The 27,980-nt window shown below is 34.5% G+C and overlaps 1 protein-coding gene and 1 long non-coding RNA gene across 15 annotated transcripts in view; one reads left to right on the plus strand and one right to left on the minus strand.

Annotated features, from left to right (window-relative positions):
* Positions 1-1,595: 1,595 nt before the first annotated feature.
* The window catches only part of LRRIQ1 (leucine rich repeats and IQ motif containing 1), a 111,048-nt gene continuing 84,663 nt past the window's right edge, over positions 1,596-27,980 (plus strand). For 6 of the 13 annotated variants that reach the window (XM_064419644.1, XM_064419645.1, XM_064419646.1 and 3 more), the window contains exons 1-15: positions 1,597-1,757; positions 2,217-2,379; positions 3,520-3,631; positions 4,570-4,640; positions 5,807-5,903; positions 6,589-6,794; positions 8,681-8,755; positions 8,933-10,135; positions 10,909-11,061; positions 12,238-12,388; positions 16,253-16,446; positions 17,408-17,535; positions 23,623-23,696; positions 23,996-24,089; positions 26,763-26,939. In XM_064419644.1, the coding sequence (XP_064275714.1) occupies positions 2,251-2,379; positions 3,520-3,631; positions 4,570-4,640; positions 5,807-5,903; positions 6,589-6,794; positions 8,681-8,755; positions 8,933-10,135; positions 10,909-11,061; positions 12,238-12,388; positions 16,253-16,446; positions 17,408-17,535; positions 23,623-23,696; positions 23,996-24,089; positions 26,763-26,939 (2,864 nt within the window). In that variant the 5' untranslated portion in view covers positions 1,597-1,757; positions 2,217-2,250. Of the gene's footprint in view, positions 1,758-2,216; positions 2,380-3,519; positions 3,632-4,569; positions 4,641-5,806; positions 5,904-6,588; positions 6,795-8,680; positions 8,756-8,932; positions 10,136-10,908; positions 11,062-12,237; positions 12,389-16,252; positions 16,447-17,407; positions 17,536-23,622; positions 23,697-23,995; positions 24,090-26,762; positions 26,940-27,980 lie in introns of all 13 variants that reach the window. The other 7 variants (XM_064419642.1, XM_064419641.1, XM_064419640.1 and 4 more) reach the window with 2 other exon arrangements.
* Positions 18,909-22,472, minus strand: LOC135301346 (uncharacterized). 2 transcript variants are annotated; one of them, XR_010363101.1, is made up of 3 exons: positions 22,320-22,472; positions 19,186-19,292; positions 18,909-19,035 (listed from the first exon to the last, which is right to left on the minus strand). It is a non-coding gene; the product is annotated as an uncharacterized LOC135301346 (long non-coding RNA). The 2 variants fall into 2 exon arrangements; XR_010363102.1 differs by having other exon boundaries at positions 22,419-22,467.

The raw sequence follows: 27,980 nt of genomic DNA on the forward strand, positions 1-27,980 counted from the left end.
ATGATTTCTATGAAGCGTCTCTTTTATTTGCAAATTTTTTTGGTAAGACAGGACATGGTTTTTATTCAGTATGCGCACTGCATAACTCCACTACAAAAGAAGCATTAAGTGCACATTCAACCAGTGAATAAAGAGTTGATCACATTGAAAAGTTCACCAGTGATATGATTATATTAAAGGGTGGATTTCAAATGGATACATTTCAATTTTTTAATATTTCATTATCATGCTTATTCATAACACTGGTGAGAAAATGGTAATCAGTCGCTCTTGAAGCAAATATTCTTTGTTTAACACTCCTAAAATGTTCAGAGAGGTACTCAGCTTATTCTAAGGACAGCAGATGGGAAAACCCCTACCACTTTTGGCAGATCCGTCCTGTTGCCCCCAAAATGCACATCTTCTATGCAAAACTTAAATTTATCTTTTAGCTCTTAATTTTTGTTATACCTATTTTTGCATCTTGGTATTCCTCATCAGACTCAGGGTTAGATGTGCTCCCTATAAACACACAAAAATGTTATTATCTGCACCATGCCTGATCTGTATAATTTTTCTTAGACTGAATTTAGTCTCTAAATGTCTAAGTGGGCATTTTCTCCAGCTTTTAATAATGAGTGAGGGACTTTTAAATTACTTTTAAAGTAATTTAAAGTCCCAGCAAGGAACTTTACATCACAGACAGTTGTAGGACAAGGGGACAGGTTTTAAGCTAGAAGAGGGCAGATTTAGATTAGATGCTACAAGGAAATTCTTTACACCACGAAGGGTGGTGAGGCTTGAAGAGAGGTTGCCCAGGGAAGCTGTGGGTGCCCCATCCCTGTGTTCAAGGCCAGGCTGGATGGGGCACTGAGCAACCTGCTCTAGTGGAAGGTGTCCCTGCCCATGGCAGGTCATTTGGAAGAGATGATGTTGAGGGTTCCTTCCAACCCAAACCATTCTATGACATTGTGAATTTGTGTTTGTATTTACCTTTCTCTCACTTGTTTGGGTTTTTTTTTTTAACTTCTAGTATTTGCTCCCAACCAGCAGGACGGGCAGGGCCATGCTGAGCCACTGGCCCCCTGCACCCGAGCCAGGCTGGCCATGCCAGAGCGCAGTGCTCACCACGGCCGCAGTGCCAGCCAGCCCTTCTGAGCATCACCCAGCCCCAGCATGGGAAGACAGAAGGCATATCTGGTGTGTTTTCATAAACCACCTTTACTGTGGCTTTAGTATGCGTTTATTTATTATTTTTTTTTTCTGCTTAATTGCTCCTTGCAATTTATTGTGAACACTAAATTCCAGTCTGTGACTTCAAAGAAAACCCCAAACACAAACCAAAAGCAAAACGAAAAAACGAATCCAAAACCAAAATAAAAATACCCTCAAACAACAACAACAACCCCAAAACAAACAAACAAAACTACAAAAAAACCCCAAACCCCAGTATTAAAGAAAAAAACCCAAACAAAATCACGGAAAAGGGCGCTGCGAGGTGCTCCGCCTCACGCTGGGGGGCGCTGCCCAACGCCCCAAGAACGCGAAACGGCAGCTCCTGGCGAAGTCTGGCTCCTCTCGCTGCCCGTCCGAGCCGCTGTTTCCCGTTGCCGTGGTGACGCTCCCGCGGTAGCGGCGCGGTGCGGGTCCCTCGTCCTCCCTCGGAGCTCCGCACCGTCCGCTGTTGGCGGGTGCGGAATTTCAGGGCGGAGGGGCGGCCGGTCTCCAGAGGATTCCAGAAAGGCGGAGGCTCCGTGAGGTGCTTGACTGAACGACAGGTGAGTGGGTACATGAAGTGGACGGGGGGGACGGGAGGACTGCGGCGCTCTGAGGGCTGGACTACAACTCCCAGCATGCAAAGGGGTGGAGCCACTCGCCTGTCAGGAAGCGGCCGTGAGCGGTGCTGCCCTCGTGCGCGATGCCTTTCGGGAGATGTAGTTTCAGCCTGGATCCGCTTCTCGCTATTCCGGCAGGAATGCGCTCCTTGTGCCCGGTCTCCCGCTGCAGGAGCCGAACTCGCTGCCTCCCATTCCCCTAACTGCAGGGGGCAAGGGGTTTCGAAAGTGGGGAGGGAGGCTGTTTCCCCCTTGTATCCATCCACAAGTTGTTACCTCTCTAGGTTACATCATTTCTCACTGCTTTCTCTGTATCATTAAAACTTTTTATATTCTTATTTTGAGCACTCTGTTTATTTTGATTCATTGCTGTGTTGAAAGGTATTACTTTTTTTTGTGTAGCTTTCAAAACAGATAAGATCCTGTGGGAAGTAGAATGTCGGAAGATATTGAAGGAATTGAAAAAGAAGTAGAAATTGAATTAGGCAGAATCAGTGTTTCTTCGTTTGGAACAGATGAGGCTGACACAGAGGTATCAGAGGAACCCTTGAGTGACAGTGAGTCTGTAAGTATTCAGTGAGGTAAATAAAAGTGTATTCAGTGAGCTAAAACTGCTTCTGGCATTGGAAATCCCGTTTGATGAGTGAACATTTCCCCGACACGCCTAAGCTGAGGCTTTGATCTGAACAGTAGTCTTGATAGTATTACTTCATGAAAAATGTAATAATAAGAGAGATGGATATCAGCATTCTGCTTGAGAAGATCAGACCTGGACATTTTGTTTTAGAATCCTCTGAAGCTGGAAGATTTGATGAGGTAGATTAAATCTGGACGAATAAACTCATGATTCTTCACTGAAATCTGTGTTTTAATCTTACAATAGCCTGGTTTAGGAGATTCCTTCTAAGATTTCCAGATACTAATTTCGTATAAAAATAGGTTCTTCAAGTCCTCTTTCTTAGATGACTTCTTATTTTGGAAAGTGGCTTTCCTAAGAAATAAAATCAATTATTTGGGTCCTTTTCTGCCATTTTAGTCTTTCAGATTCATAGCATAGGGATTAGTTTGTAGGATTTTAGGGTTGATAATATTGATCATAAATCATGGTTCATATGGCATGGACAAAGGCATCAGTGATAAGTGGGTAAGCACTCACATGCTGAGCAATGTCAGCAATGTCTGCCACAATTTGCACATCTGAGAGAAAGCGGACCATTTTCCCAAAATCTTGACATTAAAGGCAGTCTTTTGAATAGAAAGATTCCATGTAATAGAGATAACTGAAGCATTGTTTCTACATGTATACTTTAGTAAATTTAAAGTTTATTTATCCTGAAAAGAAAAAGATCCTGTACCTCACAGGTATTTGCTAATTTTTATCTTATCCTTTTTCTTTAATTTCATGGTCCAACACAGTTATAAAAGCAGTAATTTAGTGAAATGTGTTTCTGGCAAGAGTGCAAGATACTAAAATTTTATTAGAATGTAATTAAAATTGGAATTATTAATTGTTCAGTGGGTGGTAAGAAAATGAGAAGAATATAGGAATTTGGAAAAATTTTGGTGGAAATTGCTGCTAAATCTCCATCAATGCTTTATAGGTGAATCCAAAACAAGTCTTTATTGTGTTATTTCAAGTATTTACCTATTTTCAAGCTGGTGAGACGAAAATGTAGAATATATGTCAAAGGTTGTGTTTTTCTAGATTTCAGGTGACTTGCCAGAATCAGTTCTCGCCTATTTAAACTTTATCAAGAGCAGCAATCAAGATGCTGAAAAGCTTATACTGCAGGACTTAGAAGATGAGCAAAGTAGAAGTAAGCATTAATCACTGTTAAAATGTCTGTACACCTCATATTGGACATTAGACTAACAACATCAATAAAATAATGCAAACTTTTAAGCAGAACAAGCAGTGAAACCTGTTCCATCAGCTTCTGAATGCATGATGAAAATCTCTAGGAATAAAGCCATGCAATGCTATCTTCTTGAATTAACATCTGAGCGGAAATTAAACTTTTTAAAAAACTCATCTAATGCTAAAGAAGGCAAGTTGCAAGGTTAATCTCTGAGACAGAGCCCAGGCTGGACTCTTCATGAAAGTCTAAAATGAAGTCAGTAGGAGCTGAAATGCAGGGTTCAGGTACAACTGACTCCCACAGGATATGTTTGAAGTCTATCTTGAGAGATGCCCAAGCTCTCATTGGATGAAATGACCATTAATTGGCAAGACAAATATTGCTGTCAGCTGTGTGACTGAAGCCAATCTCACAGTTTATGTGCCACTCCCTGTTCTATTAGTGCAATAGGCTTGGTGACCGGAAGTTCAGCATTGACTGCAAATTTTGGCATCTGAGGAACATCCCTATTTATTCTTTTTTTGTAATGCAAGTTACTCTTTTTCATTGTTTTGATACTTCTTTTCTAATTTTTGACCTATTTAGTACAAGTTCTACTGTATTTTTCTGCACAGAAAATGTTCTGCTGTGTTTCATTATGTGGAATTCTCTTTCATATTTGCTATCACTGTATTCTTACAGTATCATTGTGTCTGTTTCTGTTACACACATTTCCTTTTAATGTATATAAATGATTCCCATACATATTTAAGTAAAACTAGAGGAGAAGGAAAGGAAAAAAAAAACCTCTTTTATTTTAGTTTAAACAAATTGAGTCAACGAGTGTAGACCAAAACTGAACACTTGTAAGGGATTTTCTCACTGTGAACTAAATTTTTTATTTATTTTTTCTTTAGATGACATTTATGAAGTAGTTTCTTGCTGTCCTTCTGAATCTAATGAAGATTCAAAACAATTTAATGAAAAGGTACCTTTTGTTTATACATTATTTTTAGGGAATAAATTTATTTTAAATAATCTAGATAATTTACCCTTGCTTTAGTGGCCTCCTAAGGAGATCTATAAATGTGTTCATTTGTTTTTCTGTAAGGCAATCCATAAGGTATTAAGATGAGTTTCTATATACAATTCTTTAGAAGTAGGACAGCAAGTGCAATACACCATGTCTATAAGCTTTCAAATTTGAAATAAATTATCTGAGATATTGAGCACAAAAATCAACAAAATCAAACAAAACTGAATAATCCTTTATTGATAGTTGTTTGGAGAGCATTATCTTAATATTATGATAACACTTTTAAGCTTCTCTAATCTTATTTTTTATGATGATCAGGAAGATGTATTACTATTAATTTTTCTCCTAATATATTCCATTATTTTATAGAAAATATAAACATAGTAATCTCTTTCAAAGACAATTCAAGAGTGCTTCTATATTTTCATAGGATTTGACTGAATAGTTTGCTGAAGTTTTCTTAGAAAAATATAAAACTGTATTTAATTTATTCACTTTTAATTTGCTGCCTGGCTTTTATTAGTGAGCACTCTTGCAAACATGATTTTTTGTTCTCAGAAGACCATTGTTTAAAGCAGCACAATTACTTCATGTGACTTCAGCTGCATTACAAATATTAATATAGGCCCAAAGCATGTGATGAACAGATGATAAATGAGCAGGAATAGCTTACTTGCCAGTAAAGAACAATGAAATAAATATAGCAATCCTTGTGCCCATAGTATTATTTTGAAATAGTCTTCTTAAAAATTTGTTCTGTAACTAGTTCTTCCCCAGTGTGCATAACAGTATTCATGCATAAGTGCTTGGTTTCACAGAAAGTAAAATAAATCTCAAATGCAAGACATTCATTTTTCCAAGTCAAAATATTAAATGTATTTTAAAAAACATGTATAAATATTATGTATTTTGATAATACTACAGTATTTGTTACTCTAGAAAACAATAACTGATATGTTAGCATTATTCAATGTGTAAGGATTCTAGTCAGCAGTAAGTTTCACATTGTTGTACTTGTCATATGATAAAAAGCATATCCTTGCTCTGGAAGATTTTTATAATGTTCTGCTTTTCAATTTTGTTTCTTGTTTTTTAATAACAATTTTAAACTATGTTAGATACTAGTTGAAGTTGAAAATGAAGACTTGCAGCTTGCTGCAACACCTGATTATAGTCAGTCCATCAGTGACTGCACTGATGAGCACTTTCTTACAGGTAAGCAAGTACATTATTCATTTGGTTGAGTTGATCTTTAACATATAACTATTTCCTGCTTTTCTGTTGTCATAAGTATCATAGCATTTTTTTAAAGAATTTCACATTGCAGTATACAACAGGGCTTGATGCATTTGATGTAAACAAACAATTTTGCCTTTATCTCATTTCAAGATCACAAAATCATCATAGAAATTAGTGTCAAAAAATACCACTTAAAAATGAAAGCTGCTCAGAGGCACTAAGTAGGTTCTGCTTTGGCCACAGATTTTTGTTGGTGTTTTGGTTTTTGAAATTTGATTTGGAGTTTTTTTTGTGGTCACATTGGCTGAGAATGTTCCTTTGCCATGGCCTTTGGATGAGTTGGGCTGGAGCATATCAGTGCTAAAGCACTAAAAGCCACAGAAGACATCCTTTGCAATCCTGAATTGTACATTTTTAGAATATGCATAGTAGTTGCAGATTAGTAAGTGTGCAGAATAATAATAAGACATCTCTGATGGAAAGGACTTGTGCTGTAGTTCTGATTTCCTATATATATTATATTATACATGTAGGAAATCAGATATATATTGCTGGCTATATAATCATAGGCTCTTTTTCTTGTCAAATACCTTAAGACTGTTTAATGTTCCCCAATGCTCATTAGGAAATTAAATAAAATGTTTTCTTGGTTGATTAATAGCTGATCTTGAAATGAGCATAAGTCTTGCCCATCGTGAAGTAGAAGAACAGTACAGACGAGCACTTGAGCTTGAAGATGAAAAGATGAAAAAGTGGAAAGCTGAGAGACAATCACGGGAAAAACAAAATGAAGAGGAGCATGCAAGAAGATTGCAGCATCTGCAGCAATTTGAGGCTGAAAGAATAAAATTAGATCTTCTTCATAAGGTAATGAATGATATTAATCCAATCTGTTCTGGTCTAGACTATCTGAATTCTATCTCTGATGTGAAAAAGACATTACTATCTCAAACTTCATGATTGTCCTAAACCCTATCTACTTGTTGCCAGTGTTGCCAGTGAGTTGTAAAACGTATTTAAGTGTAGTCCATTGGCTTTTATGTGTTTACTATTTTAATCAATAGTGAATAAATTTGTTATGCTAAATTTTAAATTCTTCCTTAAGCTTTGCCTTTAAAAAGTTTTTATATTATTAAATCAGCCAAAGTACTGGAAATGAGAGTTGTGCTGAAATTAATCACAAATGAAAAATGGTCACTGTGACCTAATAGAAAACACTTAGCTAGGTTGGACCTCCCACCTCAATTTCACATTTCAATGTTAAAATCTTAATAGAAGTAATCAGAGCTAAAATTATTCAGTTCAGCAATGCTGGTGCTGTTCTTCACTGGTAAAAGTTACAATACTTGCTGTCCCTACCTTTATCTGGGAAACTTATTCAGGCTTCATCTACTGAGTTCTGCCACAACAGATGATTACTTAACACATTGGCTGGTTGCACTCTCAGACTATCTAGTCGTGTTTTGCTATAGGGGGTGGAGCATCATAAAGGAAAAAGAGTGTAAGAACATGAAAAAAAATCACTCTCAGATATTATACTTGTGAGGCAACAGAATTTTATTATTTAGCCTAAATAAGTGTGTTTTGAAAGGTGCATTAACACTACATTTTCAGTTAATTAATTTGTGGCTTTCTGAAGAGGTGGGTGCTTTGGCAGCAGCAAGGTAATTCAACTCACCAGTGGTAAAGAAGGGCTTAGTAAATGAAAAGACCTTTGATCTCTGAAGGCCAGTTCAATGTCTGCTATAGCTCTCTTTTCAAAAGGTCAGAAAAACTGATAAGTCTTCTTGACTCTTTGCTGTCACAAAACATTTTTGGATGTAGGATGGCTTTCTCTAGAGAAAGATGGACATGGCTACGTTTAGGCACTTTGACACTCCTGTTGCAGGAAGGCTACTTTTGGAGGTGACAAATAGAATCCAACTTTCGCTGTTGCAGAAGGATCTACATGCCTGTCTCCTGCTGTCTGAACAGCAAGTTTCTGAATGCATGTGAAAAACAGTGCTTAGACACGTGGGAGACGTTATGCTCCAAGCTGAAAGTGGTTGTTTATACTACTTCCTTCATATCCTCCATATTTGATTTGGTTGATATATCTTGGTTCCACCAGGAGTTATGTGGTTCTGAATTAGCCTGGATTTTAGTTATTTGTGTAACTAACTTTCTGGCTGCTAACTTATAGTCTGATTGAGGCTTTTGCCTGATTGAGGTTATACTGAGTAAGGGGGAAAATGCTATTTACTTACAAATAGTGAGAAACTGGAATTGAACTTTCATTTTCCATTTAGAAGCAATTTCAGTCAGAAATTTTTTCTTAGCTTTACTGAACCAAATTCCCATTTGATGGATTTTAATATTATCAATACATACCAGTGCAATTAAAGAGAGATTGTACATGCTATTGTTCAGACATGTTTCTGTTTTCTGCCTGTACTTTGAATGGTTTGGTAACTAGTTTTCATCTTAGATGGTAGTACAGATCTTGTAGGGGAAGGTGGCAGCTGTTTGGGTCAGTACCTAGATGCTGACTTTCTGAAGGTATGCATCTCTCAGTGCATGACCAAATCTACATTACTGATGCAAGTGTCCTGTTGTTTATTTTGATCCACACATGGCTCAGTTTCTCATTTAAATTCAGGCATTCACAAAATTAGGTTGTTGGAAAGTCAAGAAGATGGGTGAGATTGGAGAGAGGATGTTTTTTGTCATTCTGGGTTTTGTACAATATTAATTTAAGTTAATTTGTTGTGCAGGAACACCAGGCTGTAATGGAAGATGAGTTACAGAAAGAGAAGGAAGCTTGGAGACACAAAATGAGGAAACATGAGGTAAGGTTGTACAGTGAACTTTTGTCAAAAGACTGTGAGGTTACTGTTATATATTTGAGAATAAGTGTTATCGTGGAACGCTTAATATGCTAGATTCTGTTTATGAATGATGAATATGTGCTAATACCTGTCCCATTTTAAAAGTGAATGAAATCTATCCTAATTGTTTTGGCCTAGGAATTGATCATGAAGCTGCAGTTGCAAATGGAGGAGGAGAAAAAGGCCTTGGAAGAACAGAAAGCAAAAGAAAGACAGCAACTGGCTGAACAACAGAATATAGCAGCTGTGAAAATCCAGGCTAGATTTAGAGCATTTTTAGTTCGTAAAAAATATGCTCCCATTTTAAAACAATGGAAGTATGAAATGAGAAAGAAGCAAAAAATACTAGAGGAAATAGAGCAAGAAATGAAAGAAAGAGAGGAAAAACTGAACAGGCGAATGGAAGAAAACAGGTTAAAGAGAAGAGAGGAAAGAAAGAGGCAAGAAGAACTTGAAAGAAAACAATATTTGAAACAGGTGAGGAGGCGTGAGGAATATGAGAAAAAGAAAGAAAGCCTGAGACTGGAAAGAGAAAAACAAGTGCAAATAAGAAGAGAAGAACAAAGAAAATTAGAACAAAAAAGAGCAGAAGCTGTGATGAGTGAAAATGTAGAAAATAACATAGAAAACATAAAAAAGGATAATAAGACAGAAAATATGAAAGTAATTAGAGAAGAGAAGGAGGAACTAAATAAACAAGTAGAGGAACCAAAAGAAAAGCATGCTGAAATGATGGATGAAACAAATAATTGGATGATTCCAGCAGAAAGAAATTTGACACCAAGCGTGCTAGGCTCTGAGAAGGCACACCCTTCTCAAGTAAATAATGAAAACTTACACATTAATTCAGTAATACAAGTAGAAGAAAATTACTCACAAACAAGTTATCTTGATAGAGTTTCAGATGGTTGTATTTCAAAGGATGAATCTCTTAACTTTGGTGCTAATGACATGGCAGAAAATAAGGCAAAATGTATATGCAGCAGCCCTCCAAATGTCCAACCAAATGCTAATAACAGAGAAACTAAAGATCAATTTTCTCATGGAACTATGAAGAAAACTTTATTTCTGAGGGAAAATGCTACTGAAGGAGTCAGAGACATCTGGGACAGTAATCACGATGTAGCAGATTCTCCTAGTAAAGTAATTTTTCCTGATGATATTGAGAAGAAGAGAATAAACTGGATGAACACATGCAAATCTTGGTCTAAAATATATGAAGAAAACCAAAGCAAGCAAGCAACTATAAGAAAACGACTAAGAAAAAGTTCATTTAGCAAGATGCCTCCACTAAGTACAGAAAAGATAATTCATAGTGGCCCTTGGAGTACCTTGCAACAGGTAACTATATGAAAGTTTGAGAATTAAACGGAAGACGTTCACTTTTTTTGTTATTGTCTGTTTTGGTATGTTGGCAGAATGCTGTCTATTGTTGGGCAGGCAATAGATATTTTGACTGTTCCTGTGCCCAGTGCAAAATAAGAGCAATGGCAATGACTGTTGAATTCCAGTGGTGTTGTGGAACAGACTGATATGGTATTAGTCTTCAGATGATTGATAATATTAACACTTTAAAAGGCAAGAGCTCTTACATTCTGCTAAATTAGCAAGGTTTTGCCTTTGTATAAAGGCCCACATTTCAGCTCCTGCTCCCTTTGGAGTTTTGAGAGGAGTAGTCTCTTCTAGAAACAAGATATTACTGATCAGCTTATAGATAGTGTTTTGCCATAAAGGACATCTCCTGGATGCCAGGACGTATTCTTCTTACCACTTATTAACTTATGGTATGCTTGCTCTGTGCTCTCATCTTGATATCCATTCTGAGATGGCCTACTAGCCTATACACACTTCTAGTCTGAACAATTTTTCTCTGTTCTACACTCATTATTTATAATACTGTGACTATTGTTTTCATGCTAGCTTCTCCCATTGGACAGATCAAACCTATCATTGCCATTCTTTTCTATATGAAAAGATTACCATTAGTTGCTTGCATTAGTGGATTGTAGTTTTGTTCTCTTTTTGATCATAAAGAAAATTATCATAATATGATGTTGTGCAATGAATATTCAATATACAAGACATTAGTTTTATTTATCAATAAATGCATGTAGGTCACAATGCTTACGCTTGAAGATTTGCCAGCTTGTAGCCTCTCGACCTTATCTGAGTGTTCAAACCTTCAAGTTTTGACGCTGAGGCGCTGTGGACTCGTTGCACTGGAAGGACTAAGTAGCTGCAAAGACCTGAAGTATATTAATGTGGAGGTACCAAGCATATTTGATTCTTTGTTATAACATGGGGAGAGCTGCCAGTTTTGTTCCTTAGTTGATTGTTCAGTTGTCCAACTGAATATGTAACTTTTAGCCTTAAGAGCATAGGAATAGCAACAAAATACTCCCAAATGTGAATGAAGTTATACGAGCAGATCTACAGTGCAAATAACAAAAAAAAGCATGCTGCAAATTATTCAACCTATACTAAGGAAATAGCAGGCTAAGATTAACATTAGTGTAGATCTTTGTTTCCTCAGTCTCTGATTGATGAGTGGACAGATGCTGTTCACCATAGAAGGTGTTCAGCTTGAGCAAGAATAGGTGGAAGGAAGAGTCCTTTGCCGCATAGACCTTGAATATTAATTAAAATTAGTAACATATATGCTCAAGGAATAATACATGTAGTGAGTTATACTAAGGGCCTAGTGTTTAGGTATTTGCTACTGTGCAGTGTCTTACATGGCCCTGTTTTATGACTAAAGAGAACTTTTTCTCTGTAATGCATCTTTGTTCCAGAACTTGGCAATTTACATGAAACAGCTTTGTTCACATTTTTATTTTAATGTGTTTTAACAACACCATTTTCCAGATGAAAAGACCAAGCACAGCAAATAGTGAAAGAGAAATCTGAGGAAGCATTATTAAAATGGCCTGGGGAAGGGGATGTTTAAAAAGCAGGATCCCGTGGAGGAAGAATCTTAGCTTAGAACTGTGTTAATGTTTGTGACCAAAGTACCTCTAAATGCAGACTTTTGCTATTAGTAAATAAGATTGCAGCAAAATTACAGCTGTCTTCATTAGCATCTAGTAAACATTATGTTTCTCTGCAGTTTGTAGCTCAGTCTCCCAGGGTTTTGGGAGGTAGAAAATGTATATGGAAGAGAATGCTCTGTTCTTAATTTCTTTTTTATACTCTTTTTGTTTCAACTTCAGGCATTTTCAGAGCCAGAAAGAAGCTCAAGAACATTCTTGTTCTATTTCAGCAGGACACAAAAGGTCATTTCTAGGACTCATCACTTTTTTTCCCAATGGAAAAATAAAGATGCCTTTACTCATAGATAAGAGTTTAGGATAAAAATAAGCAATGAAGGCAGTCTGCTATATTTTACTTAGTTCTGCTACGTCACTTCAGATGCTGTTTAATATTCTAATTTTCTTTTATTGCAGGAGAACAACATTCAGGTAATTGACTGTGCAAATCTGGAAAATCTCTGTATTCTCATTCTGAATAAGAACCGTCTTTCATCAGTTTGTGGCTTAGATGGATGCAAAAATCTTCAAAATCTTGAACTTTCCTACAATAGAATCACTCGAATTGGTAAGAAAATTATTCCAATTTGTATAAAAATATTTACATGGTTTATATTCAGAATTATACACCCCTTGGATTTAGAGCCAGTAAGCTGCTAAGCCCAAGGAGACAGACTTGGCAAAAAACCTGCGTCTTAAAGCATGGCTTAGCTACTGCCATGTATTCCATCTAGCAGGTCATGTAACTATTGTCAGCCAAAGAGAATTAAAATCTTTCTGAAAAGGCCACTAACATTATCTGCGCTAAGTCAGCTGGAATATGAGAGTAGGCTGTGTTCAGCTTATCTACAGACATAATGAAAGCAAAGCCTAGCTAAGCAACTGCAGGGAGTTCCAGTGTGTTCCTGACTGACAGGAACAAGTAGTTGTATAGGAATCATGTTGTCCATCTTGAGTCTGCTGAACAATAGGAAAATAATTTAAAGCAATTATTAAGCTCATAGACTAAACAAATTCACATAAGACTTGTAAATAAGAAGTAGTTCCACTGTTAAATAACACTATGAACATGGATAATACAGTTCAGTGATAAATGGCAAGGGTGTAGCAAATAGAAAATGGGAAAGCTTAAAAAATATTTGTAGATGTAGAGACTTTGATGAAGATATTATAAATATTTTTTGCTAATATGTATAAATGTTAGTACTCATGAAGAAAATTCTTAATACCTGAGAATAAAACTGCTGGGAAATCAGTGTTTACTGTAAAAGCATATCAGTACGAGCAACAATAAAATAAAATGGTTAAAAAGTTTCATCTGTATTTTTGTGACAAATAGTGCTTGATAAGATTCTTATTCAGATTGATCTAATTTGATAAAAATGCCTGCAAGATTACTGTAAGAATGACATCGTTTTAGTGGATGACATTTAAGAATGTGGCATCCGTGTGGAGTGTGGTAACTTCATACAGGCCAAGTAGACTAAAATTCTCCAGTACTTTCTCTTTTGTGCAGTGCACTGCTACAATTACTGAGTCTCTAGTGAATTTAAGTGGGTAAATAAATGGTCACAAAAGCCGTCTTCAAATGTGGGTTTTTTTCCTCTGGAATTGCTTTGAGGATTTTAGGTTAAAACATATGCATAATACAGGATTTATTTCATATTGAGTAGTTGCACAGAATGCATAAAAATGGATTTGGGGGTTATAGAAAGTTAGCATATCACTCCCATCTGTAAATCTTGCAGGATGTCCCTTAGCAATTTTGGAAGCTCCAGTACTGTGTAGTAAAGCTTATTAACATTCGTAATATTTAAGTTTTAATTACTTATTCTAGGACATTTCTGGCATACTCTGATTTCTCTTTTTATTCTTTTCTCCTGTCATTGAAATATAACATCAGTAGGAGAAAAATTAGAGTTGCCAAAAACCCCTTAAAAATAGCAGAAAGAGAAATAGTCTCAATTATGCTTTTTCCCTTACGAATACATGATCACAAATTAAACAATTGTGACAGTAACACACCGAAGTGGAGTGCATATGTTTGTATTTTGAGGATGAATGCTTTGTTTAAAAATTTTCATGTACAAAGAAGTAGCATTTTGACTCAAATCTTCGAATATGATTTTGTAGGGTGTCTGCACTGCCATAGAGTGATGGGTAAAATCCTGGAAGCTTGAGGAATTTGCAATGCATAACCATGGTCATAAATGCTGCTTTCAATATACCCTTTTTAAGACAGCACAGAGAGGAATTTTTTTTTTTTCATCAGACACCTTTTTAATTTTGGTTTTGTTGTTTGAGGGGTTTATTTTGGGGTGCTTCTTTCATTTTTATGTTCGCTGTCAACTTTCACTCTGTTGTTAGTTGTCTGTCACACATAGAAGTGACTTCAGAACTGCATCAATAGCTAAGAGTCCCTAGCTAGCAGACTTCAGCTGCCCTTTGCAAATTGCTGAGAACTTCCATAAAGGTTCTCCTTGAATCTTGCTGAAACCATGTATTTGTCAACAAAATGCTTTTCCTGTGGCTGCTATAACTTTTGTTTGTTGCATCGTATGTAAAACATACAATGTCTTCTGGAAATGTGACTTTCAGGCTTATATTTAATTTTGCATGTAGGCAGAAGAACCAGTAAAATACCAGCTGTTTGTATTACATTATTCTCTCTTGTGTATTTTCTGTTGGACTGCATTGGATAATTCCAGAATGTTCTGAATGACATTCAGGTGAGGAATAATAAAAAAGTGCTTTGTGCAGCATGCAGAGAAGGAAACTTCCAGATTCTGTTTTACCTTCTTGCCTTTTCTTATTGTGTGTGCAGTCACTCTTCTTGGTCCCCCTCCAGGCTCATAGAGTGCTTTTAAAGTTTCCAGTACTGCTAAACATAAGGTAACTTAGGCTTAAGGTAACTTAAGCTGCTCTTAAGAGGAGGTCTTGGGAGCAAACACACGAAAACGTGAAAGTGTTTCTGAGACCACTAGATGGTGCTGGTTCCTTTTTTATTTTCATCCAAGCACGAAAGCAAAATACAGATAGGATCTTGCAGTCCGGGTATTATGTCATGGGCATGTTTGAAATTTTTCAGAATAATTAAAGATTTGTATATTTATTTGCTAAAGTACAGTTTTGAAGTTACATTATAAGACATGTGTGTTATATTTAAGATTATATCACTTTAATGTCACATAATTGCATTATTTTCACTAAATGTTTTCCATTTTTAAATTAAAATTATTGTAATGCCTATATTGGTAATTTTTTTAAAATTTACTGCTGTTTTTGTATTTAATGTTTTGCTTCCGTTTTCTCCTTATTTTTAAGTCCTCTTCTGTAATCTCAATGCTCTATGGTGCAAACTGATCTCTGGTTTCATAATTTTTTATAAAATGAAATATATAATCATAGGTTTTTTTCAGAGGACAGTCACAAAGAAATACACTATTGTGAGTCCAGCTCATTCAGATTCCTTTGGGCAACTTATGAAATTTTGGGTGAGATAAAGATGAGACATAGTGTTCCCTCAAATAATCCTAAATTAACTAAATTATCTAAGAATACATGAAACAGATGTAAACTCAGAAATTCCTATTTTAGATCTGTTATGTGAAGGGTATCCCTTCAAAGGAATTTTTTACTACAGAGATACAGAAAAGTTGCTCAAACCTGTAGTGAGTTAGATGGATCAGTGCCATTGCATGTGTAAGACTATGGGAAGAGAATGGTAATTTTCTGTTGTAAGGATGATTTGGGTTACATTCTGTGAAAGAAACAAATGCTCATGGGAATCCCATTAGATTTCTTTTGTGGGTAGAGATTGCATGCTCTTTAATGTAGATGGCAGGAGTAAATTTGTTGAGAGTGGAATGGCTACAGTAGTATAGCTTTGTTCTTAAAGGCACTACATTTTCTTTATAAATTTTGTCGTTAAATTTATTTTTCCATAATTCCGTAAATAAGACTAATTTAAATAATAGTGATGAAACTGGCCTAAGTTTTAATACAATTTTTTTCTAACCTTGCTGATAAACTTAAAAAAAAACTTTAAAAAATGAAATAATGAAAATTAACTTTTCAACATAGTGTTTTTATTCTGATGGATGATTTTAAGAAGGCTGTTAGCATTTCACAGCGTTCAGAGCAGTTGTAAAGTGGTTAAAGCATAGTAAGTATATTTTATCTCTATGAGAATGTTCTCTTCCAACAGAAGTACCAAAGTACTGTTTTTATTGCTTGATTAACAGGATCAGAGATTTGTGAACCATATTCGCTGTATATGTGATAGGGTCAAAACACTGTAATTAGTTTTAAGCCCTATACAGAAGTAATATTAATTGTTATGTCAGAGAATGCACAGAAAATTCAGAGTTTTCTTAGTACTTGAATGACAAGAGATTTTTATTTAATCGTGTCTCAAATCTTGAAATTTCAGGTGGTCTGGAGTCTCTGAAAAATCTTCAGCAATTAATTGTGGACCATAATCAGTTAATCAGCACAAAAGGTCTTTGTGAGGTACCTACTCTCATTCACCTAGACTGCTCTTTCAATCATCTTGCACAAGTTGAAGGCATTGAGAATTGTGGCCTACTTCAGGTTCTGAAGTTGCAAGGCAATAATCTCCAGGAGGTAAAAGCTTTGACTTTAGTGGCTGTTGTGCATACATCTTTGCTAAAAAAGTCATATTTTTAAGCATTCTGAGCATGTGCTCTTTGATTGGTGTGGGATGTTTCATGCTCTTAGGTAAGATTTTTTTTCCCCCTTATCAGAGGGTGATTTTTCAAAGATACAAATGGCTAGCAGTTAATTGTTTTCTTACTCCCAAGTCCTTGAAAAATTGGACTCTCAGTGATTTTGGTTCTTCCTTCATTTATAGCATCTAGGTTTTTTTTCTAGTTATGATTCTGATTTTGTTTATAATGTAAGAAAATATTATTATTACTTACAGGCCCTGTTATAATAGTAAGATAATTATATCAGGCCAGTAATAACAATATAATTGCCATTATATATAAGTAATTGCTCCTTACTGTTACTTGTATCTAATGATAATATTATTACCACTCTGATGATAATCATGCTTATTCAATGTATGTTGATTCTCCAAAATTTGAAATTTGTGTTACAAATTTAAAATAGCAAAGTTGTTTGTTAAACTTATGCTTAATCATATTTACTAACATTTATTCTCCTATAAATTCAAGAGATGAAAAGCATTGTCAATAAGCAGCAAATAAAATAAATAATAATTAAAAAAATAAATAAACAAAAAGCATGAATAAAATAGTAAGGCTGTGACTCCTGGGCTCTTGAATTTCTTTTTCTTCTTATTTATTCTTTTTCTTATTTCTTCTTAATTATTTATATTGACTATTCAGGTGTGATAGAAGACATTAAAAAGTATTTATCACCTGATATCTAGAGATTATGTGTGACAATTGGTACATACATAATAAGGAAATGATACATATATCCAAAATGTCAATTTTTCTTGTATTTAGTAATGATTTATGAGAAGCATCTGGTAAGCATTCCATTGTTGTTTCTCTAATTTATGTTAGTCTTAAATAACCATCTCGTTTCTATTTAGCTTCCAAGACTGGAAAATCATGTTCTCTTAAGAGAACTATATTTGGATGACAATAGTATTTCTTCTATGAGAATGCTTTCTTCGTATTGGTTGCCTCTATTGCAGACTCTTTTGCTGTCTCAAAATAGGTAAGTAGGAAGCATTCTTTCTCTTACAGAACTGATCCAAAGGAATTTACTAACATAATACTTGTCTGAAAAGTATAATTCCCAGTATGGTTGAAATTTCACTATCTTTTTGGCATATTATTTAAAAGTAGAAATATGTGGTTGGCATGTAATTACATTGGCTACCTCTATCTAAGAAAATTTGAAACAGCATTAACTATGTAAATTAATTTGTTTCTCTTGGATATTATGTGAAAATAATTCTTGAGCATTGTGGCATTATTAAAACCATGGTGGGTTTCTTTCTTTCTTTAGCAATTGTTTCTAGAGTATGTCTGTCAAACTTCATATTTCACAGCTAGCTTATTCAAAACAGACTTTGAAGGCTAAGTTAAGGGCAAGTACTAGAGTTAGAAAGGCCAAATAAGAATGTTTTTTATTTTACATACATATGTTAATACCCTCCAAAACAAGTACATTTGCTTTAATTTTTCACTCTTATGGTTCTGTTTAAAAGGTATAAAATAAAGAAGAATCAAGACAAGCAGCATAAAACTGGATCATGCACTCAAGTACTCTGTAATTAGTTTTCTGTTTGTTTTCTAAAATAATCTATACATCTTTAGAGGTAGAATAACCAGATATCCTGGATTAAAAATCTTATTTTTCCCTCTCCCCCCTTTTCTCTATTTAAATTCTGCTAAAAAAGAGATGAAACATTTATTACAGTTTACAGTATGGTAATAGGAAAAATTAATTTTTTATTGCTATCCATTATTTTTCTATAATGTGATCATTTTTTTCCGAATAAGACTGATCTGAGCTTAACAATCAGAATACTGCATACCATATATGGAAATGCACTCTCAATGATTTACTTCACTCTCCTAGTAGTGAATAGATGTTTTTAAAGGGTGATTCATCTGCCATTTTTAGCTGCTTGCTTTGAGACTGATCATAGCCCAAAAGTGCCTGCTCATCTTCATTGACTAGTAAAAAATGAGAATGACCACCTCACATGAATAGAAGAGTCCCATCCTATGTGACATTTAATTTGGCACAGCCAATTGTGTCTGGGAGCCTGTGGGAAAAAGGATGTGTAAGACTGAGTCCTGCTATTATAAGCAATGTCCTGCATGGGAATTGAATATGATTTAAGTATATACAACCTATATTTTTATATAACTTTTCAGGTTGTTTTCATAACATCTCTAATGAAGTACTATTCATGGAGACTCTTAGATGTAAATAAAATATCTACAGAATATAATCTCAAGTTTCTGATCAGGCTTCTAGGGTTTGGGATTTTTTGTTCCCTTATTAATTCTTCTAGAGTTTGGAGAAAGTGCTTCCTACCTGTGATTAAGCAAGAACATTATATGTTAAGTGTTAGATTTTCAGTCACACTGCTTGATTTAATTCTTGTTTTTAGCTATTTTTTCTTTGTCCTCTTTAGCTTCTTTGTGGATAATGTGGCTCTATATTCTTGTAGTTTCCTCTTCTTCCTCCATTGTAGCTATCCTGTGTGTAATAAAGTGTTTGCAAAACTCCTTGAACCTCTCACATGCTTGCTAGGGACTTGAGCTATCCCCAAGACCACAGTCGCGGGGATAGCTCAAATGAAGCCTCTGGATTTAGGTTGTGCTGGACTGGCTATGTAGATGTACTTACCTATCCCATCATCTTAGAGTTTTCAAAGTCCATTGTAGTACTTGCTCTGGTTTTCCAGTAGCCAAGCAGAGATGCAGTGTTTGATCTGCTGGGTTTCTTTTGCTGGGCTGTGAGAAAAGACGTATTTTTCCATCAACAGACTGGATGTACTGAAAATAAGTACACATCTTGCCCCCAAACAATTCCCCTTCTTTCTGTGATGTATCTATAGCTTATGTGAAATCTTTGTGACAAACAGGACAAGATAGCCTTAAATCCATATTAAATGCCTCAAAATTCCTGGCATTTCAGTAGCCTGCTCTGTTACACTTACTTTATGTACACTTATAAGCAGCTCCATATGTGTGTGCTATAGCATAAGTAACTCGATGTCCTATAGAAACAATGAATGTAATGGAGTAAGCTGTTGAAAGAAAAGCTGTTTCTTTACTTTTATCCTACAGCCAGTGCAATTTTGTGAATTTTTTCCAAGTGTGCACTGAGTGCCATTTCCTCTTTACTGATTGCAGGAAGCCAATATAATGATAATGCTATGAATCTGTATTCTTTCTGAAAGTGAAGTACTGTAAAAAGAAAATTCTTACACTAATTTACAGGACATTTTTATTCCTGAGATGCTTTGTCTGCATCATAAACCAGAAATTATCAAAGGTAAAACTCCAAAAATTATTTGGTTTAATTTGTTTTAAACCTACAGTCTGACAAGCAACTAAAACAGGTAGTGATTAACTCCTTCAAATAGAAAAAAGACAGCTATTTCATCACTGCTGCTTTTATTAACTTTTTTATTGTCGCTTTTATATACAAACCACATTCTTGATCAATGCGTAATTGACCAAAGACAATGATGAATATCCTCTTGACTTGGTTTCTGCAGAGTTGGGACTATGAAGAACTGTGCTCTATTTTATAGCAGCTGAGGACACAACTGTCAAGTTAGTTTAAAAAAGGGACATATTCTTTTTTCTTCTGTTGTGGATAAGGATTTAGGTATAGGAGAAAACAGCGTTGTCCTTGTGTAAAATTAATAAATTTTTTATATGTGTTCAGAGTTCATGTGGCATTTATATTTACATGTAATCCCATTTAATTATGCAACTTACTAGTTAATGTCTTTTTCATTTAAAAGTTTTACAGTGAGATGCTAAACATGCTGTTCCGGTACCATTTTTTTCAACTTCAAAATAGACAGAATCCCTCCTAACATTTATATTTTAATGTGGTGTTAGTAAGACAAAGTTCTTTTTTCCTTGCTATTGCTTGCTTTTCACTAAGATAACCTGAGAGATAAAAATTTAATATTTACAAAAATGTAGTCATCTGCAAAAGTTCCTTTTTATTTTGGAAAAATGGTTTGGCCCAAATCAAATTTGTTGTGAACATGTTGCTCCTGTGTCTTTGCATCTAGGTGCATATTATTTCTAAAAAGCTTATATTAGAAATGCTAAAAACTTGGCTACGTTCTTTCTTAGCATGCATTGTTCTCTCAAATTAAATAGATATGGTATCTGTGTTTTTAACTGAACTTCTCAGATTATGAGAGTTGAGCTCCTTGCAAGCCATGATGTTTTGAAAATTTGACCACTTTTCCAGAATTATCCTAACAAATCTAAATGTCATTGGATGTTGAAATAAGTCATTCATTAAAAAAGCTATACCGATATATAGTGGTTTTCTCCATCCTATCCTTACCACTCTAGATTTTTAAAAATAATTTTCAGTAATTCTTTGCTGGTGATAAGTTTATCTCTAAGTATGTGGGATCATGGATAATGTACTTGAAGTACTGTCTACTATAGTATTCAAGAAGCGAAGTGGGCTACCTGACAGATTTCCTATATTCTGTATATTTGCTGCTTATAAATATGGTGATTATTGCAAACTGAACTGACTTTAATTTAAGGAATGAAAAAGCAACCTGGTCTTTGACTGAAGATCTAGATTATGATACATTTATTTTAGTTATTTTGCCCTGCTTTCTGCTAACTGCTTATTAACATCAATGCTAATTTTCCTGGGGAAATGCAGTTGCACAGGAGGATTTAGACTATCTTGAGCAGTAACTGCTATTCATGTTCAGAAACACAATCTTTATTTTCTGTGATGAATACTTGCAACTATTCTTAAACCTTGTTTTCTGATATGGCCACATAAGCTACATAAACTCTATCTCTGACTGTTCTGCTAGCGCCTTAAATGGGAACAGAAAAAGGAAGCTATAGCTTGCTTTTTTGTGAATATCTTTTACTTTTGTGTCTTCTTTGTAATTTATATGTCTCTTATGCCCAGGGCTAATGTGACAAGGTCAAGTAGTATTAAGTTTTCAGTAATGTCCTTTGTCTTTCTGGTTTGAATTTTCTTAGGAAAAAAATTAACAAAGAATGTCGGTAAAGGGAAAGCTATAGAATGACCGAGAAATGTTTTAACTCTCATAATGCCAACGGCAGGCAAGGACAGTCCAGTAGACAATTTCTAATTCACCACAGCATATCTGATAAAGATCCAGAAAACTCATTATAAATAAAAACCCTGAGTTGTCTTTTATGCATTTGTCCCTTATGCATTTGTTTTCTGAATATATGAATCTATAGTCATGAAGTTTTGGTTTTTGCAGCGATACTATTAGCCAGTAATATCTATGATGATATTTGCTACAATATTAAATATACTTATATACTATTGACTGATGATGAGAAACTAAAATGCTGAAATTTGTATTGCTATATAACAGATCTACATATAAGGCTAAGTGCTTTATAGAGTCAATACTTGTTCGTACTTGTTTGATTCCATGGAAAGCTGCCATAGCACAAAGGAAATAGAACTAAATAGGGTTAGAACCACGACAACTTCACAATGTAGTTTGAGAAAGAAATGGAAGTACAGTGGCACATACTCAGTTGTCTTTGCATCTGTTTCTCTGAATTTACTCTTAAAATGTTATGTTGTCATATAGAAATACTTCTCAACTGCATGTGGAAACTATTTTTTTTTTCTGCTTTGAATTTGGTTGTATTTTCAAGGAGATTAAATAATATATAAGCAACATTTAGTTAATAATTAGTGCACCAGAGTAAAATTCAGCTCTGCCTTTCAAATGTAAAGCCTGTGCTGGACACACAACATAGTCGTACCTTTCAGCAACAAAGATACATTTTTGTCCCTCAATAATTTTGAGTACATTTCATTTTCTGTAGGGTCATATTTCTGACAAAAAGAATTCTGATTTATACCTTTCAAATAGTAGTTCCTTTCAAAGGAACTACACCCTCAGAAAATGCTATTTTCAGTTAAAACTAACAGTCAAAAACTGACCACATACAGTGCCATTTCTGTTACCATTCTCCTGTTGTACTAGGGCCTTGCCATTACAGGAATGTTACCTAAATGTGTATTTATTTAAAAAATATATAAGTGGTGTACCATGTGCTTAAACATTCTAGTTGTAGTTAATAATTGGGATTCTTTGCATCTTGATTTTTCCCTTTTCCTCCCTCTTTCATAATCAATATAAACTAAGATAAGCTTTAATCTGAAAGTTAATATTTGTCAATAGCCTGGCAGCTGGAAAAAACATTCGACATTCATTCTTGCATCAATGAAAGTTTGTAAGCAAAGAAATAACACTGAGCCTTAATCCTTTAGCAGTAGCTATAGCACACACCTTACAGCCCCAATCCCTTTGTACAGATGAATGTCAGCTCAGTTTCTTTACATTTACTCTTCAATACTGCCAACAAGAGTTCGTCCTGTTTGTAGTACTGCAGTCTGCAGCCTGCGTAGTTTTGCTGCATTATTGCTCAAGTAAAGCTCTGATAATCCAAGAAGAGCAATTCCATAACCAATTCCATAACTGTCTATGTAATCAGCACCTATTTGACACAATCTGACAGAAGTAGTAAGATAGAGAGGAAGCACTAAAAATATATTACAGGATAGTGCATCCTTGACCTGTTGAAAAAGACATCCATGACAATGGTTATGCTAGATTTAGGATGTAGGAAGTAATGTGCTGATTGGAGGAGAGAAACAACCTGATAAGAAGTATGAGAAATAAGGAAAGAGGAAAGAAGCCAAGCAACTTTTATTTTTTCTGCTGAATTATGGTGCCTAAAGAAAAGCCAGCTGAGTCGTGTGTTTTATAAATTTTATAAGACTTCAGATATTCAGCACTAAATTCGGGAAACAGAATGAAATATTTATCAGATAAAAAACTATTTATGAGAAAGTATTAAAATATGAAGTACTGAGAAAACGAAGAAATATTTTTGGGTTAAAATTTCAGTAGTTAGTCCTCTCGCACCTTGGATAGATCAATGGGCATTTTCTTATATAAATAAGTAAATTATCATACCTGCAAAAGATTCTGGTGCCTTTCTGTTTATGAACTGCTGTTTAAATTTAATTTTTAAAATATCTTTTCTGGTTTGTTCTTAGATTAACTGACCTTGTGCCTTTAAATTCATTTGTATTTTTGGAAAAGCTAGATATCAAAAATAACTGCTTGTCAGGTGAGTTGTCTTAAAAAATAGAAACCCATTCTAATAATAATTTCTTAGTTGAATTATAAACTGATTTGAATGTGATTGTTCCCATGTATTTTGAAGACACATTTATGTCAAAAATATACAAATATTTTCCGAACATTAATGTTATAGATAATAATTAAAACTATACTATATAGATAGCAGTCTTGCTTTTAGGACTGCATGATGTTGGTACATTTTCCTTTCTTGTAAGCATTTATGGGAAATGGTTGTGCATGGTTCTCCATTCTGACATATTTCAGTTTCTTTCTACTATACTACAGATCTTAAAAATGTCCATACATGGTTTAGTGGCTGCCATAAACTAAAGGAGTTGTCATTGAGTGGGAATCCTCTTCTCCAAGAAAAGAACTGGAGGTAAGAAAAATATTTTAATTTGCTAAATCAAGAAATCAAAATCAGACAACAGATTGTTTATGTATCTTAGTTAAATAGTAGAAGCACTCCCACATATAATCTGAAGAGTCTCGCTGCTGTGACAGTTCACATTGCACATAGCTGGTGAAGGGGTAGTGTCTGTTAGAAGAAAAAGTCAGGATGAATGTTTGATTTTTTTCTCAGTAGTTGAAAATTAGCCTCTTTTATGCTTTTTCAAATTCCTTGTCTTTGCATCAAAAATGTATAGCATTTATAATTATGAAAGAGATGTAAGAGTAATGCTGTCATTTGCCCTTCTTTATTGCCTGGAATAATGATTTGAAAAGTTAAAGAGCTAGTCCTGGAGATCATATCTCTCTATATCAAAAAATGAATAGGGTAGAAAAAAAACTTGACATACAAAATGATATGCAGTTACCCTGATTCCTGAAATGTGTAGTTACATAGTTTTGTAAACCATAGGAGTAAAATTGCAAATGAATAGGGTTTTTTTGTATAATTTGTTTGCATATTAGACGTAGTACTTGAGGTCTGGCCTCACTAGTGCCAAGTACAGGGGTATGATCACTGCCCTAGTCCTGCTGATCACACTGAAACCTAAAAAACCAAAACCACCCTTACATTTATATCTTCCATTTGACAAATTTAGGATTACTAATAAAAAGAAAAAACTCAACTATTTCAAACTTTTAGTTAGAAGTGTTTGAGTAGTTTAAAAGATAGCTGGGCAAGTACATTCTTGATTGGTTTATGTGATTTTTTAATGAACAGACTTATTTGCACCCTATGGTTCCTGCAGGTAATTTCATTCATAAAATTCTGTGACTGTGACAGTGTTTTCAATTTCCATTTCTATTGTTTGAATTCCTACTCTTTTACAAACTAAGTGTTATTTCACTTCTAACCTAGAGGGAAAAGCTTTCTGAATTTCAATTTAGCTATGAGAACTGACACTTCAGGTTGCTTAGACCAATAGAGCTTTTATGATTAGACAAGAGATTAATTTGTCTAAAGGATTTAAAGTACGGGATACTATAAAATATGGATTTGCTGAATACAGCATTGACTGTAACTTCAGACAATATGTTCCAGTGAACTTTACATAACCCCTTGATACCAACAAAGGAATTAGTTGTAAAATTTCCCAATCGGTTTCGTACTTTCATGTCCAGCCAGCGATAACACCAACAAAAGTGAAGTAGTAAGAAATCTCTTTCTAAAAATTAAACCCTGAGATCCGTCTGAGCACTCCTAGGGGAATATGTTTCAATGCTGTAATGATTAATAGAGCCTCTTAAGTGACAGAATATTCACCAGGAAGTTTTCACTAAATGAAATATTGACTCAGCCCTTCACCAGGAGAAACTCAGCTGGAAAAATGAGTGTTGAGATCCCACAGCTCAAAGAGACAGAACTTCCATCACTGATAAACTTTGATATGTCACTGTTTTGGTGTATTGCTATTCCACATCAGCTTTGACAATTTCTCTCTATGTGTTCAGGAACTGTTGCTTGAGATCCATAATTTTATTCCAAACATACTTGAGATGGCCTTAGCCTTCATTAATGGGCAGTGAAGAAAGAAAGTTTTCTGTTTGCAAAAACTGATGTTCTATTCCCTTATTTGGAATATTATAACTTTGTGTGTTTTTAAACTTAGATTTTCTCTGATTTTAAACTTAGTGTATGCTGTCTGAGCTCAGTAGTAATCCTTTACCTTCACAGGGAATAGTCAGGCAGTTCCCAAATTTTGAAAACAATGCTATCTTTTTCAGTAATAGGGGGATTTACAGCCTACAATTGGTATTCTTTCAAGACTTCATGTTACTTAAAACTGAGTTAAGGAAAATATTGAGAGTTGATATAATTTTACAGTCTTCAAACTTTCAGCAACTTTGGTCTGTACAAGAAATATGTGAAACAAGATTGCAGTACCAGCTCACATCTCTTGGTAACATAAATGAAACCTGATGATATATTTTAATTTTTTTTTGGTTATTTAAGTTTGTTGTACGGATTTTTTGTTACATCAGTGGTCACAAGTGTCATTTTTCTAGCAAGGAAATTTCAACTTTGCACTTATTCCTTTCCCTGACCCAAATTCAGTATTTTTTTTCCCTGTCAAGCATACCAAATATCATATCAGTATATGTGGTATATGTGAATGATAAAGGGAGTAGAATTAGCAAGGTTTAGTATTTTGTGCCATTTTAAAATTTAGGTTTTATGATGTTTCAACAAAATCAGACTGTATCTTAATCCTGTGACTTAGTTTGCTGTGTTGCCTACTAATCAAATGAATTACAGGTGCCTATGCATGAATGTGTCAAATTTTTCCATTAAGGTTTGTGTAGGTAAAATTCTCGCTCTAATGATTTGAGACTGGTGCCATTGTCTTTCTTGATGTCAGCATTTCATCAGGGTTCATTATGCTAATGAAGTATTAAGAAGTCTTGCTGTGTTCTGTGCTTTATTCTTTAGTTTAAATAGAAATTCTTAGTTAATATGTTAGCATATGAAATAAGGACAAATACATGCAAACTTTTAGAAGACTATCTTCATGTTCTGTATTTTTATATGATTTTTATCAATAAAATGTGTGTTTTAGCATAAGATTTTTTTTTAAATCTAATTAATTTTTTTTTTCCTAAGGTCTTCCATGTTGAAAGTCCTTCCTAGTTTACAGTTGCTTGATGGTGAAATCTTAACCCATCATAATTTACTCACAACTGAAAAAATCAAAGCATCAGAATTGGGAACTTTTCTGGAACTATGTCAAGTTCAAATTGAAGAAAATATTCAACTGAAAAAAAAGGCTGCTGAATTGGAGTATGTATTTATGTGAATATAAATTGCATTCAGAATTTTTTTTTTATGTATTGTTACTGAAGTTCTTGTTGGTGTATGGATTTTGCTTAGGGTTTTTTGCCTGGAAATGTATTAGGATAAGAAAGAGATTAGAATCAGTGACTTCAGAGCAAAGTTTGTTTTAGACAGATATTAAATTAGGAGGGTCTTGAGTTTTGTTTCTTTAAGTTTGAGAAAACAGGTGTCTCAAAACCTGCAGTTATTAGTAGTTGAATGAATTCATACACACAGCATAGTTCGGTGCTATGCAGGAATTGTAGCTTAAATCCTGAAAGCTGGATAATCATATTAACATGATTTCCAACTTTAACTTAATCAAGTCTAATTTGGCTGTTGGTACAGTATGCTCTATTTTTATTTCTGCATTTGTTTTCCATGTGTATGTAATTCACATTCTAAATAATTGCAAAAGATTTGACTGCTTTTCTCTTAAGGTAGTGAATTAGATGGATCTGTTTACAGATGTTTAATTTTGTCATACTTGTTACCTTACCACTATTACCATGGTTAGTTGTCCAGTAACATCAGTTTAGACCATGCAGATGGTAATTTATCACTTACACATGCTATGTTTTCATTTTTTGTAATATTTAAATATCTCAAACTTCTCATTTCTGTACTTTGTAATATTGCATGTTTTTTTCTTTCATAGTTCCTTTTCATTTCCTAGAAGGTTCACTAAATCCTTATAGTGCTTTGAATATCCAACTTATGTTTTAATTTTTGGAAAAGTAGTTTTCTTCATTCTGTCAGGTACTGAACATTGGTCCAGAGCAGATGAAGCACATGCTGTTTTACAATGTTTTAGTTTAAACTTTGCCTTGCATACTTTAGTTGTTCAGGAAAAGTATGCACTTTTTTTTTTTAAGAATCTGGCTATTTTGTGTTGGCGTGTAAGCCTATATATCCATGGTATCTTGTTACTAGCTAGCAGTTTATTACATTGTTGTATTATTGCTTAGTAAAAGCTGCAATAAAATCTTCATAGCTCAGAATCAGATT

The sequence above is a fragment of the Passer domesticus genome, chromosome 5, assembly GCF_036417665.1.
Source record: "Passer domesticus isolate bPasDom1 chromosome 5, bPasDom1.hap1, whole genome shotgun sequence".
Classification (NCBI taxonomy): Eukaryota; Metazoa; Chordata; class Aves; order Passeriformes; family Passeridae; genus Passer; species Passer domesticus.